Below are 18,965 nucleotides of genomic sequence, written 5' to 3'. Positions count from 1 at the left end.
AATCAACTGTTTTCGGAAGAAACATGAGTGAATGGAAATTGAATTGCAATAAAGATAATAGCTGTAAATTCCTGACCTCAGTCGTAAGGTGCACAATCACTTTAGTTACTACACCAGCACTTATGACAAACTCGAGTCCCGGACACCGCAACCCCCGGGCACTGCGGGCGCTGGTGCGGGCGAGCGGTGCACCTCCCGCGGCGGCGGCCCCGTGGAGCGCAGTGACCCGAGAGCTCCCGCCAGCGCGCACCTGGCTCTTACTCCCGCGCCTCCGAGGGGCCTGCGCCGGGCGGGGCTGCAGGGGCGGGGCTGCAGGGGCGGGGCCTGCGCCGGCCCCTCCTCCGCCGGGATTCCCAGCAGGCGGGCAGAGCGAGCCGGGCGCTGGTTAAAGAGGCGCGCGGAGACGGGCGCGGCGCTACCGCTGTGGCGCGCAGAGGAGCGGCCCACGTGTCTCCCCACAATCGAGTCTGAGTTCTCCCGGCTCCTGACACCCCCTGCGGTTCCGGGCGCCCCCTCGGCCCCCTTGGTGTTCGCCGACCCCGGCCCGCGTGAGCAGGGTCCCGCGCAGTTCCCCGCCTCAGCGGGCCAACTTGGCCGAGCAACTTTGTCCGGGGAGCGGCTTTTGGGGGGACAGGGCACTGCGCATGCGGAGCTCCAAATTCAAACAGCTGTTTCCAGAGGCTGGAGGGCGGGGGGACGCGGAGCCGCTGGGTTGAGGGGAAGCTTTCTCTGGGAGGCGGCCGCTCCGGAGCCATGGTGGACCGGGGTCCTCTGCTCACCTCGGCCATCATCTTCTACCTGGCTATCGGGGCGGCGATCTTCGAAGTGCTGGAGGAGCCGCACTGGAAGGAGGCCAAGAAAAGCTACTACGCGCAGAAGGTGCATCTGCTCAAGGAGTTCCCGTGCCTGGGCCAGGAGGGCCTGGACAAGATCCTGCAGGTGAGCCGCCGCCTGTACCCCACACACACCCGAAGCTGGCTGGGGCTTTAGGGGTGCTGGGTGGAGGACCCCCACAGCTTTTGGTGATACTCAGTCCCTGTGGAAGATCTGGAGGGTGATGGGAGAGGATGTCCCATCGTGGGTCAGGCTTGGAGGATCTGTCGCTCACCTGGCGACACGGGTTCCCCACGCGGGGAGACTCGCTGGGACCTAGTTTGTCTGGAGAGAAGTTGGGGTTGAGTCCGGGTGAACTGGGCCCCGCGGTGTCTCGGTGTGGGTGTGCGGGTTCCTCCCTCTTTGGAGGGAGGCTGCGGGGAGGATAAAGGCGTTATCTTTCCTTGGAGACGCTCCCGGAGTCCGGGAGCTGAGCCGGGTGCCACCCCCTCGCGTCGCCACCTCCCCGCTCCAGGGCCGGCGCCGCGCCCGCCAGGCTTTTCTTCAGGAACGCGAAGCCGGCGGAGCTGTGGGAGGACCCCCAGCCCGAGCCCGAGCTCAACCTCCCCGCTTCCGCAGGGCTCGGGAGAGGGCTTGGGGCTGTGTGGTCCTGAGCCCAGGGGATGAGGGCCGGTGGCTGGAATGCCGGAGACGCGCTCAGGCTTCCGGGAAGGCTTGTCTCACGGAGAGGAACCTCAAGGGCTGGAGTTAAACTTCGTGGAAGTAGCGGGTTGCACAGGCGACCAAAACCCAAGTAGTCCCTTTTCGCTGGGGAAGGAGAGTGTGTGCAGAATGGAGGTGGGTGGGGTGAATTCCTTCGTGTTGGCACTGGGAGCTTCTGTCTTCTGGTGCACAGGCTCCGTGGATGGCATTTATCTCGCTTGGATAAACGGGTGACCGTCCTGGCTGGGCCCTTGGCCCACTTTGGGGACCGAGGCCCTCTACCCCAGTTTCTCCAGGGCTCGACCTCAACCGTCCACCCTTCCTGGCCTGCACTAAGGGCCTCTCTCCAGTGGGACTACCAGGACCTGGGTAAACGCTCTAGAGGACAGGGTGGAGTCGGGCAGATCGTCCAAGGTGTTCCATTTCTCTTGGGGTGAAAGATGCTGGAAAGGGAGTCTGATGAGGAACAACATTTAATCCACAGCAGCTCCCTAATACTGTATGCCTACCTAGTTGTCTCCCGTTTTCCAGCCTCAGTTCCCCACGTGTGAAATGGGTACGACCCCATCTTCATCCCTCTTTCCTGCCCTGGACTTTTGTAAGGTTGAAAGCGTTTGAAAACCGCGAAGACATCTTGCCAGGGATGCTCCCTTTTTGTCCTGGGATCAATAGACACAGACAGGCACAGAGGTGCCTACCTGGCAGTGGGGTGGGATGTGTAAAGACGTTCTTTGAAAAGACTTATGGCGTCTAAGGACGCCAGTGGAAAGGGAGGTTTACGCAGGTTCAGCGTTGGATTTAATGGACAGCCCTGCCCTTAGCAGCTTTTGGGGTGGGGGTGGGTGAGGGATGATGTTGGGGAGGGTGAGCTTCAGAAGGCGGATGGTCGGTTTAGCTCCTAATAGCGGTTCTGGGGTGATACAGGTTCCTCCTGAGAGGGGTATGCTCTGTGTCTGTGCGTGTACTGGGGGGAGGGGGTCACTTATGATTCCTCTTGAGGAAACAATTCCTCTGGAGAATGAGTGTTGTTTAGTTTAATCCAAGGCTTTGTTTAGAGGAGAAAGAGGGCAGGCGGGGATGATAAAGCCTTGAGCTGCCCTGGAAGTGTTTCCATCTTTGCTGCTCCTTGGCCACTTGCAGGGGAAGGAAGGAAAGAATTCAAGGCTAAATGTGGGAAAATAAACTTCAAAACACAAGGCGAGAAGGGAAGGGGGGGTCCAGTGGTTAGGCAGCCGGGTGCAGCTGGTGGTGCTAGCTTTGGAGGCTAGACAGCTTCCTTAAGGTGTTTGAACAGACAAAATGTCTCTTACTTTGACGTCCTGCTAAATCTTTCAACAGTTACCCCCCAAAAGCGGGCAGTTAGCTTTTAGAAAAAGCATTTGGGCATCAAGCCAGTCTGATTTGGAGATGATTACAGATAAGTTCTTGAACAAGGTTAGCCCTGTCCCCATCCTTGGCCAAGAAATCTCTCAAACCAACCCCAACTGGGTAGTCCCCTCTCTTCATAGGAAAAACCCAAGAAATGAAAATGGACCAGTGGCATTTGCCAGTATCAGTTTTAGTCTGCAGAAATCTGCCTTACTCTGCTTTCTGATCTGTGACTTGGAGAACTGCCTCAAGCCTCAGGAAACTGGTTTAAGGAAAAATGAAAACCAAAAATCTTCTTTCCCATCTGTCTACTTGAGCACTTTCCACCTGAGGTTCTGTGTGTTAGCTGGTTCTGAATCACCTTGTAAGCATAAAGGAGTCCTAGCTAGGAATTCCTGGGGTGGGAGCTGGGACATGGCAAGGGTTGTTGGAAGGGAGGGGGGTTAGTCTGGCTTGGGGTTTTTCTTATGCTGGAAATTGTGTGTGTGTTTTCAAATGCATGAGAAAGGGAGTTAAGGTCATTTTCTTTAGAAACACTCCCTGAGTTGTCAGGTGCTTCCTCCCCTGCTCATACTGTGGTTGAACTGAGGCATAGGCTGGGTTTCAAGTGCTCAGCGCCCTGCCAGCCCTGGACCACGTGGTCACCCTCTTCCTGCCTTCAGAACCATCTTGAACCCTTGCTCTCACGTGGTTGCTCCACCAGATTTTTGGTGACCCACCATCCCAGCCTCTTCCTCAATTGCAGAGGCTTCCTGAAGGGAAGTTAGCATTTAAGGTACATGTACTTTGAGTTGGGCATCGGGGGTGGTGTAATCCTCATTTTATGAGAGAGGGCACAGGCTGATTTTGCTATGGCTTAGCCATTTGCCCATCAAGCCATTTCACTTACCTTTGCCTCCCTTTCCTCATCTGCAAAATGAGGGTTTGGTAAGGCTCCGGTAAAGTGGAAACGTCAGGCAGGAAGTGTATAGAAAGCAAGTGCAGGGCAACTTGCTAAGTGCTTTACCTGCATTATTTCAGATGCTCTTTGCAGTGACCTTATGTATTCAAATAAAGAAATTGAAGCCCAGAGAAGTTAAAGCAGCCACAGTGACACAAGAGAAGGCACAGCCCAGGGAGGAACCAGCAGTCTGCCTCAGGAGCTACACCTGGTATGCCCTTGCCCTCCCTCTTGGGCATGCGAAGCTGGAGAATTGTTGCTCTGTGAGTGAAGTTAGTTGGTTCAGCTGGACTCTGGTCCACTGGGAAATTCTGTTTTCTATTTCCTCTAGTACAGGCAATGGCATGCTAGCTGCTCTTTGTTGCCTGGCTGACCTGGCACCTCCTGCATTACTGAAGTGATCCTCCTCTGCACCTCTTCTCCCTCCCCCACTCCAAAAAGCAGAGGGTTGTGTGGAAGGGGAAGAATGATAGCCGTTCTCAACCTTTTGCATCTGGCTTGCAGTGACCATAAACAGGCAGGATTTGAGAGCTTACCATGCGCCAGACACCTTGAATATGCACTTTATGTACATTCTTATTATAATCTAATCTTGATGACCACCCCATGAATGGCGAAAATGAGGAGAAAAGATGATGTCACTTGCTCAGAATTATGTAGTGCAGAATCAGGTTTCAAATCTAAGAATGTCATATTTCAGAATACATGTGACTTAATCAACAAGCATTTATTAAGCACCCAGTGTGTGTCAGGTACCGGGCAAGATTTGGGGAATGTATGAAAAACTAGGCCAGGCTCAGAGCTGCTGGACAGAAAGATAAATAAAGCTACCCAGAATGAGACAGTGGGTGTGGGCCACAATGGAGGTATTCAGGAGGTATTGAGTCAGAGAGGTCACCTAAAGCCAGTGTGGGGTCTTGGAATTTAGTAGGCGCCTGCTGGGGAACACAAGGGGAAGAGGCTCCTAAAAGAGGATAGTGAGCGTGCTTTCTCCTAGCCTTGGGAGGGAGACTGCAGGCTTCTTGCTGTGGCTGTTGAGATTCCCATATCTCCTGGTGGTGGGCTAGGGTCACCCCAGTCCTGCCCTTTGCTCTGACATCCCAGACCGAACTCTGATTTTCCTGGACTACTGACATAGCTGACCCATTCCCAGAAGCCTCTTGAAACCCACTGGCCTCCTTCCCTGCTAAGCTCCAGAGTGCATTATTACATCCCAAGGTTTTCCATGTGTGCCTCTTTTCGTTTTCCAGACTCTTTGTACGTATTCCAGTCTAAGGGGTAAGGCTAATTCCAGTTCTGAGGTTCTAACATTCTGTTATTAACACCAGTCCTCCTCCCCAAATTTGAAAAATGAAACAATGGAGCATGTAATAAACTTACCTCTGAACAAAATACTTAGAATGGGCATATTGAGTTTTTTGGAGAACTGAGGGTTAATATAGAACAGCCTCTTTGTTTCAAGCCTGTTGGAAATTGTAAAATGCGCTGGTCAACTTAACTGCCTTTCTAAGTGAAGGGAACACAATAGATCTTTTGATTGTCAAGGATCTTGGAGGTCTCTGCATCATTAGTTCGAGCTTGACTTCTCACCATCTAGGATTGCAGAAGTAGAAAGTGGTAAGTTGGGTTTTTGAGAGGAAATGGAAAGAGGTCCCTTCCTAATGGCTCATTTTCTTGTTTATGTTCCACTCAAAGTTGAAGGTAGCCAAAAAACAAAAAACAAAACAAAACCCACCTCAAATCAGTAAGTCTGAGTTAACTGCTCTGTTTAGAGTTTTAACAGTTAAAGTGAATTTTTATTAAATCATTTTGGTAGTTTTACCAGATCCCTTAGGATAATTACTGGTGGCATAGTGACAGAGAAGAGAAGTACTGAGGGTAGAAATTAGCAAGTGTTGAAAGATTCCAGTGGGTGAGTCTTATGAGAGGGGGGTGCAAGGGAGGTGATGATTGTTTCTTCTAAGCACTTTCCTGTAGTTTTGCCCTATTTATAGTCTGGCATTTGAAAGAAACACAATCCTCTGGTTTTGGATGCTGTGCTTGGCTGGCCCTGACCTCTGGCCACAGGCTTTCATCTTGAACTTGGCTGTTTGCTGTCAGATTGGGCCCAGCCTCTGAACTTTGTGTGTGATTCGTGGGCAGAGGGGGAGCTGGGAAATACGAGGCTTTGGCGAGTAGAGGACCACACTCCTGAGACGGAACCCCCAAGAAAGTCTTTGTACAAATAGGGATGCTATACCTGAGTGGTGATACAAGGGCCGATTTGCCAAAACTTGGCTGATACCAAGAAGAAGTGAGGCAGGTGACCATAGGAAAGCACACGAGTACTGGCCAGCCACTAGAAAACAAAGGCAAAACAAACAAACAAACAAACAAAATGAAATCGCATGAGACAGGCTTGCCTAATTCTAATGTTCCTTGTAGGGAGTGGAGAAGATGGAGGTGAATCTCTGGAGATTTCACTGAATCCCCCTGTAACCCCTAGAATAAGCAGAGAAGCCCTGGCCTGTTCGTTCTCCCCAAGGATGGTGCTACATGGAAAAAGGACATGCTGCCCTCAGTAGAGATCTTTCTCCAAGTGTCACTGCAGGGCCTTAGCTGTTGCTGAAAGAATCACTGTTTGAACAATATATCTGATGGTTATGGGTGTGGCCTCTGAAGGCACACCACAGTTTGCTTAGAATAGTGCTTAGCACACAGTAAGTGCTCATTGAGTATTAGCTGCCACTACTACTGCTCCTAGATACCCCTGCTCTGCGATGGGGCAGTCCGTGTACAGGCGGGCATCTAAATGGTATTGCAAAGAATCAAGAAGACCTTCCTAGAGCAGAGGGAATGTCAACTGAATTTTTTTTTTTCACTGTAAAAAATGTGTAAACAGGACTGGCTGGTTAGCTCAGTTGGTTAGAGCATCCTGCTGATACACTGAGCTCCAGGATTCGATCCCTATACTGGCAGGACGCCAAAATAAAAACAAACAAAAACAAAAAAACAAATAAACCTAAAATTTGCAGTCTTAGCCATTTTTAAGTGTACAGTTTAGTAGTGTTAATTATATTCACACTGATGTGGAACAAAAGATCTCCAGAACTATTTCAATTTGCAAAATTGAAACTATGCGCATTAAACAGCAACTCTCCTTTTCCCTCTCTGCCAAGTCTCTGGTAACCACCATTCTACGTTCTGTTTCTATAAATTTGACTACTTTAGATATCTCACATAAGTGGAATTATACAGTATTTGTATAAAAGGGTACAACCACTGTGGAAGATAGTACAGAGGCCCTCACACAATTAAAAATAGAACTACCATGGGATGCAGCGATCCCAAGTCTGAATATACATCAAATGAACTTATTTTCAAAGAACTCGAAAGAGGAGGGGCACGTGGCTGTTTCTTGCCCATAGCCCTCCGGGAGGTGCAATACAGCAGGATGGCCCTGCTGGGCTGCGGCCACGGGCCAGGGAGTGAAGGTCAGATGACAAAGCCCTTCTGGGTTTAGACAAGGAATTTGAACTCCATCGAATTTTTGCAATTTTCAAATAGGGGAATGAACAACCCTTCAGGAAGTGCCCTCTTCCTTCACAGCCGTTTATGACTTGAAAGTAGAATATTCTAGTCTAAATTATGGCGACTCTGTGAACTGATCCCTTCACCCCTTGGTGTTCTGATAAGGACGGCTCCTCCTTCCCCTGACGTGAAAGAGAGTGGGTTTTCCCAGAAATCCCACAATGCTTACAGCTCCCCCAAAGAGCCCACCCAGCCTTCCTCCCACCCCAGCGTTCAGTTAGGGTATCTCTCTTCCTACCATAAGCCCCTTGGGAGGCCCAGGTCTGGGTCCCTGGCCCTGCTAAAGACACCCCTCCCATTTGGTGACCTTCCCAGATTACACCTTAGTTCCCCTTTCTGTGAAAGTGGGGTGGTATGCTCTGACTCTGTACAGCTGCTGAGGTCTCTGGCTTCTTGTGAGGAGATACCCCGATTCCCAAACCTCAGAGACCTGGGCCGAGTGGAGGTGGAAGCGCGAAAGGGGCTCTCCCTGCCCTGGGGGCTCTCATTTCTGTGTCTGATGAAGCCTCAGAAACCAGAGGGTCTGTAGCCCTCGGGAGTTCAGTCTGGCTGGGGAGAGAGAATTAGGCTGCAGTGATGAAATGAGGGGAAATTCAGTCCGAGGTGCTGAGTGACGGTCTGCAGATGGTAGAGGCTGCAGAGAAGGGCAAGGGCTGGAGGGCCTCAGAGGATTCAGAGGCTGTTTCCTGATGACTGGAGAAGACCCCCTGGCTTGTGGAGGATCTGCCTCCAAACAAAACACAGCCCCCGCCTTCAGGGAGCCCCTGATCTGGAGGAGGAAGGGTAAGGGGCTGTTAGGAGATTGACATTGGTAAGTGCCCAGAGTGCACCATGGAGAGAAATGAACTTTTGCTCCTGGACTTAGAGAAGACAGGCTTTAAGTCTTAAAGAAGACTTAAAGACTTAAAGGATGGGTGGTGTGGGTAGCAGCCCTGTGAGCATTCTCTGGAGTGCCTACTACGTGGAGTGCCAGGCAGTGGCCTGGTACATTACCTGTGTCTCCTTGAGCCAGTACTATGGCTATTGCTGCTATTTTCATTGGTCACGAAACTTGCCTAGGTCTACACGGCTAGGTAGAGAGCTGAGATTCAACCCCCACTGCCGACCCTGAGCCTTCAGTCTAGTCCATGGGTGGAGGCAGAGCCAGGGGAGGAGAGAAGGCTTGGGCAGGGAGGGAGCGTGATACCAGCTGACAGTTACTAAGCACTGTCTCAGCCCCAGCTGTGTGAACTATTTGTGTGCGTCATCTCACGGAATCCTCACAGCAACCCTCTGCAGCAGGTACTGTGACCAGCACTACCTCACAGTGGAAGCAACAGAATGGACCAGAGGGATTAAATAGTTGCCTGACACTGTGCAGCTAGGAACTGGGAGAATGGGGATTTGAACCCAGAGCCCATACTCTGAACATCCTGCTATACATTAGGCTGCACTGAAGGTGGAAAAAGCAGGGAGCAAAGGCATAGAAAAGTGGAGAGTGCAGAGCACGTGTGGTGTCCTCAGAGGCTTAGGGTGCACGGGGCCATGCCTTCAGGATGCTGAGCTGGATGACACTGAGCAAGCTGTCTCCTCATCTGGGAAATGGGATAATAGTACGGAGTCTCCTCATGCCCATAGATCCATGAGAGCATGCTACGCAGAGTGCCTGTGCATGCAATGGGTGACTCGCTGTGTATGAGCAGCTGTTCTGTACCCTGTTTCTCTGGGCACCTTGTCCCTGACACCTCCCTGCAGGCTCCACCATGCACTGAGCAACTAATCTGGAGATGGGGAAAAGGGAGGATGATAAACCCATCAAGTCCTTCCTAGTGCAGTCACCTTCTGTTTTCTATTTCCTGCAAATTAACCCACAGCCTGCCCCCCAAAAGAGTTAAAGGTCAATAACTGAAAATATGGAGGGTTTATTTCTTCCTCCCTTCCAGCAGGGCTCTGTTCAGTCCTGGTTGTCCCAAGACTTGATTAAATCTTTTTTCTTCTGGAGAATTCCTGGGTCCAGATGGCCTCACAGGAATCCTCCCTTCATGGAGGTCACTCAGGATCTGGGATCAGAGTCAGGACCTTGTTGGGACAGACACCACCCACCTCCCCTGGCAGAGGGCCCTTGGTAGCCAGGACTCTCAGATTGGCTTTGAAATGTGCATTCGTTTTCCTCTCCTCCATCTAAATATTTGGGTTTCCTGCTGAAATATTTAGGCAGGACTGTGTACTTCTGGCTGTTGACACCTCCCATGCCCTGTTATAATCTGGCTGCAGCTGCTTAGCTGGGCCCCTCCTACGAGGGGGATGCTTGCTCCTGAGTCTGGGAGAGAAGCCCCGTGCAGAGCAGTTGGTGTCAGGAACAGCTTTGCTCAATCATGTAACCTAGAGGTGGGCCCTGTGGGCTGCCAGGGGTCTTGTCAGCCACATCTGGTTATAGGGGGGTGGGGAGGATGTACGATACAGCCCTTCCATTTGCCTGTGTGCACCTGGCTTAGGGTTAGGAATAAGAAAACCTCATCTAAACCACTGGGTAGGGAAAAGCTGATTCTTACCTGGGTTTCAGTTCTACTTACATACTGGTTTGTGCTGTGTGGCCCTGGCCAGATTTTACCTCTCTGGACTCATCCATTCATTCAAGGAGGCTTGGAGTGCCTGTTAAATCAGGCCCAGCTGGATCAGATGAGCTGTATGTGGGCAGTGGCCATGTCTCCTCCCCCACAACCCCCCACCCCGGGCCTGTGTTTCCAGGCCTAGCTCTGGAGAGATGCTTAGTAAGTGTGTGGGTTGTCGTCTTGCTCGGTGGTCTGTTGTGCCTGGGGGCCCAGCAGTGTGCTAGGCCTCAGGCGGATGCCAAAATCTATAGAGACCTTCTGGTTGGAAGTCCAATCAGGAGGGGCCGAGCCTCTTGCAAGTTCAAGGTGAAGTGAATTAAGCCAGGTAAGCCAGGCCCAGACTCTGGCCCTTGGTCTCACCGGCTCTGAGTCGTGGAAAGGGGGGTTAATTATTACAGTTTTCTCCCACTTTCCCCTTCAAGCCACTTAAGGTGAGGTCCAGTTGAGGACAGGCTTTCAAGTCACACCTGGCATTTAATACCAATTCTCTGCCTTTACACATTGTGAGACCCGAGCACATCATGTCATCTGAAAATGGGACTGATTATACCTGCCTCGTGGGGGAGTGAAGATAACATGAGAAAATTCGGTAAAGCTCACTCAGTGCAGCTTCTAGCCTGAGTTAACCTTGAAGACCAGCTTATTGTTATCTTCTCCCCTTTGATGCAGAACTTTACAGAATAAACAGCTCTCCCTATCTGGGTCTGGTTTTCTCCAGGAATCCCTCCTGGCTCCCCTCTCCCATCCCTTGTGTCATAAACTTTTCCCCAAGTCCTTCCCCCTGGGATGAGTGAGGCCCAGGCAGCACAGGTCAGCGAGAGCATGTTTAGTTAAGCAGGTCTGTCATCAGCTAGAGGGGAGCCCTGGCCTCTGCTTTCAAGGAACTTACATAGCAAACATCCAGTCCCTCATTCAGCAGATATTTACTAAGCACATGCTGTGTGTGCAGACCTGTTTGAGGACTGCTGCAAAGAGAACGAGCCCCGGTCCCTGCCTTTGAGGGAATGTCTTCAGACCACATACAACGGAAATCAAGAGGGCAGGCTGGGGAAGGGCAACAACACCCCCCTGCTCCTTCCTTGTGGAAACTGTTGCTGTATCTTCAGAGCCTTCTGAGGAGGAGCAGGGGATGACCTGTGTTGTTTGCAGGTGAGAAGGGCAGCTCCCTAGCGGATGGTGTGACCAGAGCCTGCACTCGGCTTTTACTCCCCCTCAGCCCACCCCAAGGGGAGGGAGCAGAAGTGTTTGCAGGGTGTTACCTGAAGCACCTGGGTGACACCACGCAGTCCTCCAGGAAGTTGGCAGACACACAGACCTTACACCCGTGCATGCCACGCACCTTGCCAAATGGATGCCATCCCATTTGCTAGATGGGAAAACTGAGGCCTGGTGAGGAGTGGTTAAACTGGGGCAGAGCTGTCTCTTGAACCAAGTTCAGGTTGATCTAGCAGCGCTGCTTACCAGATCCCGGCTATGGGCCTTTCTTCGCTGAGCCATTTCTCACCCCATTTCTAATCCCTTTTTAAATTGCCTTTAAATCAAAAACCTCTTGATGGTATTTTGGGGTGCAGAGCACTTCTAATTACATTAGGCGGTTTGGCCTGCTTGATTTACTAACCTTCCCAACACATCCCTTCCTGTGATCTTGAGCACCAGCTTCCCCACTTACTAGTAAGTTCCAGGATAAGAGGTAAAAGTTGAAATTATGGTGAGCCATAGGCTCAGAGAGGAGGATGTTTTTCTGGGTCATCCAGGGCCTCAGGCAGAAAGGATCTGATGCCTCCTATTCTCCAGGGAGTTTCCCCAGCACTGGACTCTGCTCCCCATGAGTCTGCACCCACAGAGCTGGTGGCTAGTTTCCACAGCCTGTTTTGGAGGTTGGCAGGGGTAGTTCATGTTCTGCGCCCCTCTCCTGGCAGCAAATCATAAAATGTGAGCTTAGAGGGAGCTTAGAGGTATTTAACTGGCCTGTGGCCTCCTGGAGCAAAGGCCCAGACCTTGGGAGTTTACGTAACTTGTCCAAGGTTGCTCTGTTCACCAGGAGTGGGGGAAATACAATAAAGGAGTAATTAGAGCTAAGTGGGGAAATAAAGGAAGGCTTCTTGGAAGCAGTGGCCTAGAAGAGGAGGTCAGCTGAAAGGTGATTGCCACACCTCCAATAGGTCTGCTGGTCACACTGCACCAGCAGTCAGGGAACCTGATAGTCAGATCATGTTTCCAAAATTCAGAAAACCCTCTGGTGTCTCCTTCGTAAACTAAGAGGCAAGGCCCTCACAGGGGCCCCCATGAGATTTGGACTTGTGGGATCTTGTGGGATCTCACCTCTTTCTGGACCCCTACCCTTGATCCCGGTCAGCCTCAACACAGACAGGAAACGTCTAGGGCCATCCCAGAAAGGAGGAGAGGCATTCTATGACCCTGCACACTAATAGCAAGTTTCAGATTTTACCAAGAACTCAGGGGCTGTATCCACTGCTAACAGAAGTGATTGGGGGTTGGGGGACAAGGAGAGGCATACCAGCCCTCCAAAGAATAGTAACGGCAGCCACCATGGCCACATCGTACTGACTCCCCAAAAATGGTAAAAGATAGGAGCTGTGGGGAGCCTCATTTTACAGACAAACCATCTGAGATAGAGAGGTTAAATAACTTAGGCAAGGTCACACAGCTAGTTAGTGGCTTGAACCCAGGCCTTTTGAGTCCAGAGCCAGAGCTCTGCAGAGTGACTTGTCATTCAGATGTCGCAGTGTCTTAATGATTGCCAGTCTTATGGAGCCCGCCCCTCCTCTGGAGACTGGGTTTTCTGTGTGTGCCCAGGAAGTGCCTTGTGCACATGCCTGCTGCCCCTTGGCCGAGCATTGCTCTGTTCAGTCATGGGGGTTCTAACACCAAAGCACTGCTGCTTCCTGACCACAGTGACCATATATAGGTTTGTTTGTCATTTCAACTGTGAAAAGTTTTAAAGCGGGAAAACCTGGGTTGTGTAAGTGGGTGCCACAGCTCTGAGTTGGGGCTGTCATCTCTGTCCCCACCCCCATCTTATATCTCTAACAGACTCCTGCCCTGTGTTCACTGCTTCTATCCCCTGCCCCTAGGCAGGTTTGTGGGTCAGGGGACCCAGAGACTGAGAGGCCCCAAGAAAGAATCAAGGAGATGGAGGGGAGGTGTAACGGCCTCTTAGCTGTGGGATTTCTGTCTTAGTCCCTATATGGCCTGCCACCTTCCCATCAGCTAAATCCACACTTATGACACATCCCCCCACTTGGCTTCCCCAGGGTTAACCCCTAGCAGGACTATGGTCTGTACCTTGGGAAGAAATCGCTTCAGTCTTCTCCTTTCTCCTGGGGTGTAAGTACCACCCAGATACTGCCTGCAAGGATAAGGACAGATGGGTTATTTTGTAGCATGCTGAGGACCCCATGACAGACCCTTTATGGACGCTTATTTTGGATTGGGCGCCCTTTGTGTCTAATGCAAAGGTTCTTCCTCCTCCCAGGCTCCCCCAGTGCGGGATGGAGGTGGGCACCTGTTCACAGACTCTCTGGAGGAGAAAACATCAGTGTCCCATACCTTCCCCATCACTCCTGTTCAAATAAAACTCTCACCTCCCAGGTCGTGGAATGCATCCCCACAGTGTTAGCTTTGGAAGGGGGCCCTTTCCTTCTCAGCATCCCTGGCCCCGCTGGAGCTGCGGGGGGAATGGCCGCCTCTCGCTAACGCCTTAAGTGCTGAGTGGGCTCAGTGGGGCAAACTGATGCTCTAGTGTCTTGTCAGCAGCCCCAGGGTAGCAGGAAAAGGGGAGGGTGTCCTGATTAACAGCTTCTCAGTACCCCCCTCCCCCATCTCCCAGACTCTAGCCTCAGCCCTGCATTCCTCTTGATGAGCAGCCCAGGGAGTTGTGGGGGACTACAAGACAGTCAGGTCCTGGGCGTGCTTGCCGTGTGACTAGGCTAGGTCACTGCACCTCTCTGAGCCAAGAACTTGCTCCCTAAGGCCAATTAAACACTTAATGCATGCCAACTGTATGCCTGGTGCTGGTTTAAGGATTGTGGGAATTAGGAGTACTAGACATTATCCCTGTCTTTGAGGTTGGTGGGTGGAGCCATAACATCTTGGGCGGGGGTCACCTTGCAACCAATGTACTATGAAGAATTAAAGTGGGGGCGGGTCATATTGTAGGGGCCTTAGGTGCCCCAAAGTAGAAAAGTTCCTGTAGGCTGGGCTGTTACGGGAGGCTCCCCTGACCCTGGGCCTGGGGGTTGCTTCTTTTGAGCCCCACTCCTCTCTGGGCTCCCCTGGACTCCCTGTCAGAGCACATTGCCACGGGAGTTTCTCCGTCTGCACTCCCCTGCAACACCCTTTCCCCGCAAGGCCCTGGATTTGTGCCTCATCCCAAACCTAGCACCGGGTAAGAGGGTAATTATTAATGAATGTCCTGAACCATGGATTTCTCTCTCTCCCTTTTGGCCTTCCTCCCAGCAGCACCCAAACCCAGAGGCGGCACCGTCACAGCCGTCCTCTGCCCTTCAGATGGGCCCACGTCCAGTGGGGAAGACTGTCTCTAGCCCTCCCAGTGGGGTCCCTGCCTGCCGGCTTCTCCTGCAACCCAGCGAGCACTCTGGGGCTGACCGCACCGCTCGGCCCGTCATCTGCTACTGCCCCCCTAGCTGGGGACACTTTGTTCTCTGTTTGAACAGGTCCGTAGGTTGCCTGGTGGAAGTGTGCATCAGCTTCTCCCAGGGAGCGTGTCTGTCTAGAGCCAGGGCAGGCTCCTGGGGCCCAGGCAGGGCAACTTCAGAGTCACGGTGGGGGGGTGGACTGTATTGGATCCTGTTCTAGAAGGTTCCCATCTCCACCGAGCCTGCTGCGGATTCAGAGTTTGCAGAGCTCAGTTTTGGACAGCCTCCCTTTTCAGAATGCCCTAGGACTGGGAGCTGCATGTGGTCAAATCCATCTCCACCTGCTGTATGTGGGGGCCATTGTGTACACATCTTAAAATTTCCCCAAGATGCTGACTTTCCTGAAGGCAGTTTCCTGCCTGTGTGCACACACTCTTACACACGACTTCCCCACTGCTCTGCCCACACAATTAAATCGAATTGGAGGGCTCTGGCCTGGGGTGTGGGAGACCCTTAGACCTGAACAGGTGGCCTTGGTGCATGAGGGGGCCCAGGCTCTGAGGCAGGGGTGGTGTGAGGGTGGTTTCCGGTGCCTCCGTTTGGTGCTTGTCAGTGTGGGTCTGAGTATGAGCCAGACTTTAGGTTATGCAAAAACAAGACAGGGGATGAGGAGAACAGGGAGGCACAAGCTAACGTGTGTGGTTCTCTCTGTTGCATTGAGTCATAGAAACTCAATTTAAAAACAGAAGCCAGGCGGTGCCACGCTGGGGTGACAGGATTATTGATGGCTTTTTCTTTCTCTACTTCCCACATTTTCTGTAATGTGATTACATTGCTTCTATAACAAAGAACTCAATATTTTTAAGGGATAAAAATATATGCATATACCATTAACCACTTCTACACTGGTTATTTTTATGTATGAGTTACGCAAAGCGCAAATAAACATGATTTTAACGAACATACTCTGAAAATTAGCACCACTTTTGTAATCACTAAACAGTGTACTGTGGTCTTTAGATTTAGCTGCCAGGGTGGTCACTTCCTGAGCATCAGTGCTGTGGGACACTCTGAGGGTCTCAGAGTCTGGAGAAATCAGGTGGACCCTTGGTTTGCAGACCAAGAAGTTTGAGACTGTACACCCAGCCTGACAGTCACCATGAAGAGAGTGTAGCTCCCTGGTAGAGACCTGGCAGGCCAGGGGGGAGCTGTTCCCAATGTTGGTCAGTGTCCCACACGGGGGGGGGGGGTTCTCCAGAGGCCCATGGACAAGTATCGTCTTGGCTCCTGTGTGCACCTGGCTCTACTAAGTCCCATGGGGGCCCATGAAGCCTTGCCTTGTGTTTCAGATGAACAGAAAACACAAGCACAAGCAAGATTTGAAACAGCTCAGGATGATGTGTGTAATTCATGGTCAGGAAGATGCTATGACAGTGGCCCGAGGCTTGGTTCAACCTGAGGTCCAGGGAAGGCAAATCCTGCCTTGGGGAAGATTCAGGTAGGATGTGATTAATGCAGACTCTGTACCAGCATGGTAGTCACTACCCACATTCCTCTAGGTAATTTTATTTTTTTAACATGATATTACTATTTATTGTGACTACTTGATTTTAAGTTAAGATTACTAAAATTAAAATTTAATTCCTCAGACACTGGCCACATTTCAAGTGCTCTGTAGCCACATGGGGCCACACAGATGTAGAACATTCCCATCATCACAGAATTCAATTGGACAGCGCTGGAGTACTGGGTTGGAATCTGTTGGGGTTTCTGATGCCATACATGGCTTCTCCCTGTGCCTCGTCCACTTTTATTCCTGCCCTGGGGTGAGAGAGGGGAGAGCTGGCAACCTTGGAGTAAGGAAGGGTGATGTGCTGAGAATCTCCAGGAGGGAATTATCTGTCTACCCAAGCACTGCCAAAGTGGGCACCCCCACGGGTCCAGTTAACAGAAAGAGTGTGCTTGCAGCAACATGTGACTTCCTTGCCCAGTCAGTCCCAGTAGACTCAAGATTGTTCAGCCTTGGCTCCATTTGAGGTGGGACCAGTTCATAGAAAGAGAGTCCTTTTTCATGGATCTCTGACTTGCTGCTCATGGTCTCCACATTCCCTCTAATTGCCTACTTCAACCCCAGCCCCTCAGCCCACCCACTCTGTAGTGAAGCATCAATGTCCCCCCAGTCCTTGGGAGGAAATCCTGCTCCTTATGGTTTATAAGGTACACTGATTGGGTGAATCTACCAGCCTAATGGGCACTTCTGCCACTTTGGGATGAGAACCATGAACACATCTTCCTACCACAAATCCAGAAAGAATGGAAGAAGGGGGGGGTAAAATTTGCAGGGGTTGTCCGGGTTATTTCTAGGGTCCACGGTGGGGATCCTGGGCTAGGGAAGGTAGAAGACCCTAGAGTGAGAGTAGGGGCACGGGAGACACAGTTTTTAGAGTGGGTGGAGTGTCTGCCTGAGAGATTGCTCTGGTCCTAGTTTGTTCATGTTTTTGGTCCTCAGTTTCCCTATCTGTGTTTGGGCTTCTTGTCCTACTTCATGCCCCATTGCTTGGACTTGAAAGGGGCCATGGCGTGAGCCCCAGGTACTGTCCTGGCCTCAACCCTGGTTTGCCTGCTACTTTCTTGCACTGTCTTCCACCGTCATGTAACTCTCTCCCGTGTCTCTTGTTGGACTACAAGATCATCCCCGGCAGGCCTGTGTCCTGCCCCTCCTGTGTAATTCCTGGTAACTGGGCACATGGCTGGTGCTCAGCAAGTACTTAATGATTCAGCTGACCCTGCTTCAAGCTACATTGAGCAAGGACAGTTTGTCCATGACTCTGGTCCCATTTTTTGGGGTTATATAGGTTGGTTGGGTTGCCTGTGCATTGTGGGGGAGGGGGGACAATACCTGGGTAGATGTGGAATTTGTAGCAAATGGGCACAGCTACACTTTTGTCCCTCCAAAGAGGGGGATGGCTCAGGGGTCTGGGGGGAGTGGAGGTGAGGAAAACCCCTTGTTCTCCCATCTTGCCCTCTCATGCCCCCACTCTTCCTGGGAAGTGACCAGGAGCCTCATTTTACACATGGGGAGAGGGCCCAGGGTTGTGAAGAGGGCAGGCTGTGTCCTGGATGTCCACTACATGGTGAGTTATTTAGCCCTCAGCAGCCCAGGACAAAAGGCCCTGCTCCAGCAGACTTGAGGGTAGATGGACCTCCCGGGACAAGCCCGAGAAGTGACCACCCCTGCTAACCCTCCCTGGAAACTGCGTTCTGCTGGGGGACAGTGTGCAGCAATGCAATGGATGGGTCCCACTCCCCTGCCTGACCCTCAGGTGACTTGGAAACCTGGTGGTGTTTACTTTCCCTTCTTTCAGCCTCCCCCAGCCACACACAACACATTCCTACCTACAATAACCCTGGATGTTTCTACACTACAAGTTCCTAAATCAGGAGCACCTCTAAGTTGCCTGTGCACCAGGCTTCATGCTGTCCATCGAGCCTTTTGATCCATAACCCTGAGGATTGGTGGGAGGTGCCATTATTCCCATTATACAAAGGAAGACACTGAAGCCATGACTTGTGGGGCTAGGGAGTAGCCAACGCTGCGCAGGCCTGTGCATCAAATGCTCTTTCGCGCCACTAGGAAGGCTGAGGGGTTGTCAGAGCCTGGGTAGGTGTTAGGGGGTTAAACAAGCTTGGGAAGTGTTGTTGCTTAAAATCACAGTCCTTTTGGAAGGGAGAGAAAGAATGTGTGTGTCTAAGGCATGGTCCTCTGCCTCTTGAGTTTCACAATGAGGCTGTGTCTCAAAGTCAAGATTCTCCTGCATTGGCAGGAGAGTTTCCATTTCCTGTTGCCTGGCAGGTTAAAGGAGGGGGAAGTTTTTCCAAACCCCACTCCACCCCCCACCTCAGCCCAGCCTCTTTGCACTAGGAGGGCCTGGCTGTGATTTTCCATACCTTCAGTACAAAACAGCTCTCTGTTTCTTAACCCTGGTCACGTCCCATGGCCCAGTGGGCAGGGGACGGAAGATGGGTGGGGGAGTGTCCATGCAGGGTAGGAAAGGCAGAGACAGCTGTGTCTGGCTGGCCCCTGTGCTTTCTGACATATCTGGGTAGCGATGGCAAGGGTGGTGACTAGTCCAGGGGGAGGGGCACCAGCCATATATATGAGGTTCCCCACCTTTCCCACACTACTTGGGATCCTCTTTGTATAGCATCCCTGTGATCTCCAAATGGGGACCTTGGCAGCCAGAGCCCCTGGTGTAACTGATGTGGTCTGAGATCTGAGTCAGGGAGTCTGGGGTATGGGGAATCTGAATTTTAGGACAAAATGCCCTTTGCATCTTGCCC

At 51.7% G+C, this 18,965-nt stretch overlaps 1 protein-coding gene across 1 annotated transcript in view; it reads left to right on the top strand.

Moving 5' to 3' along the window:
* Window positions 1-753: 753 nt before the first annotated feature.
* The window catches only part of LOC134379273 (potassium channel subfamily K member 5-like), a 37,713-nt gene continuing 19,501 nt past the window's right edge, over window positions 754-18,965 (top strand). Inside the window, exon 1 of the mRNA XM_063098468.1 lies at window positions 754-939. Within this exon, the coding sequence (XP_062954538.1) occupies window positions 754-939 (186 nt within the window). The remainder of the gene's footprint in view (window positions 940-18,965) is intronic.

This window comes from Cynocephalus volans, chromosome 5 (genome assembly GCF_027409185.1).
Source record: "Cynocephalus volans isolate mCynVol1 chromosome 5, mCynVol1.pri, whole genome shotgun sequence".
NCBI lineage: Eukaryota > Metazoa > Chordata > Mammalia > Dermoptera > Cynocephalidae > Cynocephalus > Cynocephalus volans.
Note: the sequence above shows the minus strand (reverse complement) of the source record. Positions and strands in the feature narration are given on the sequence as shown.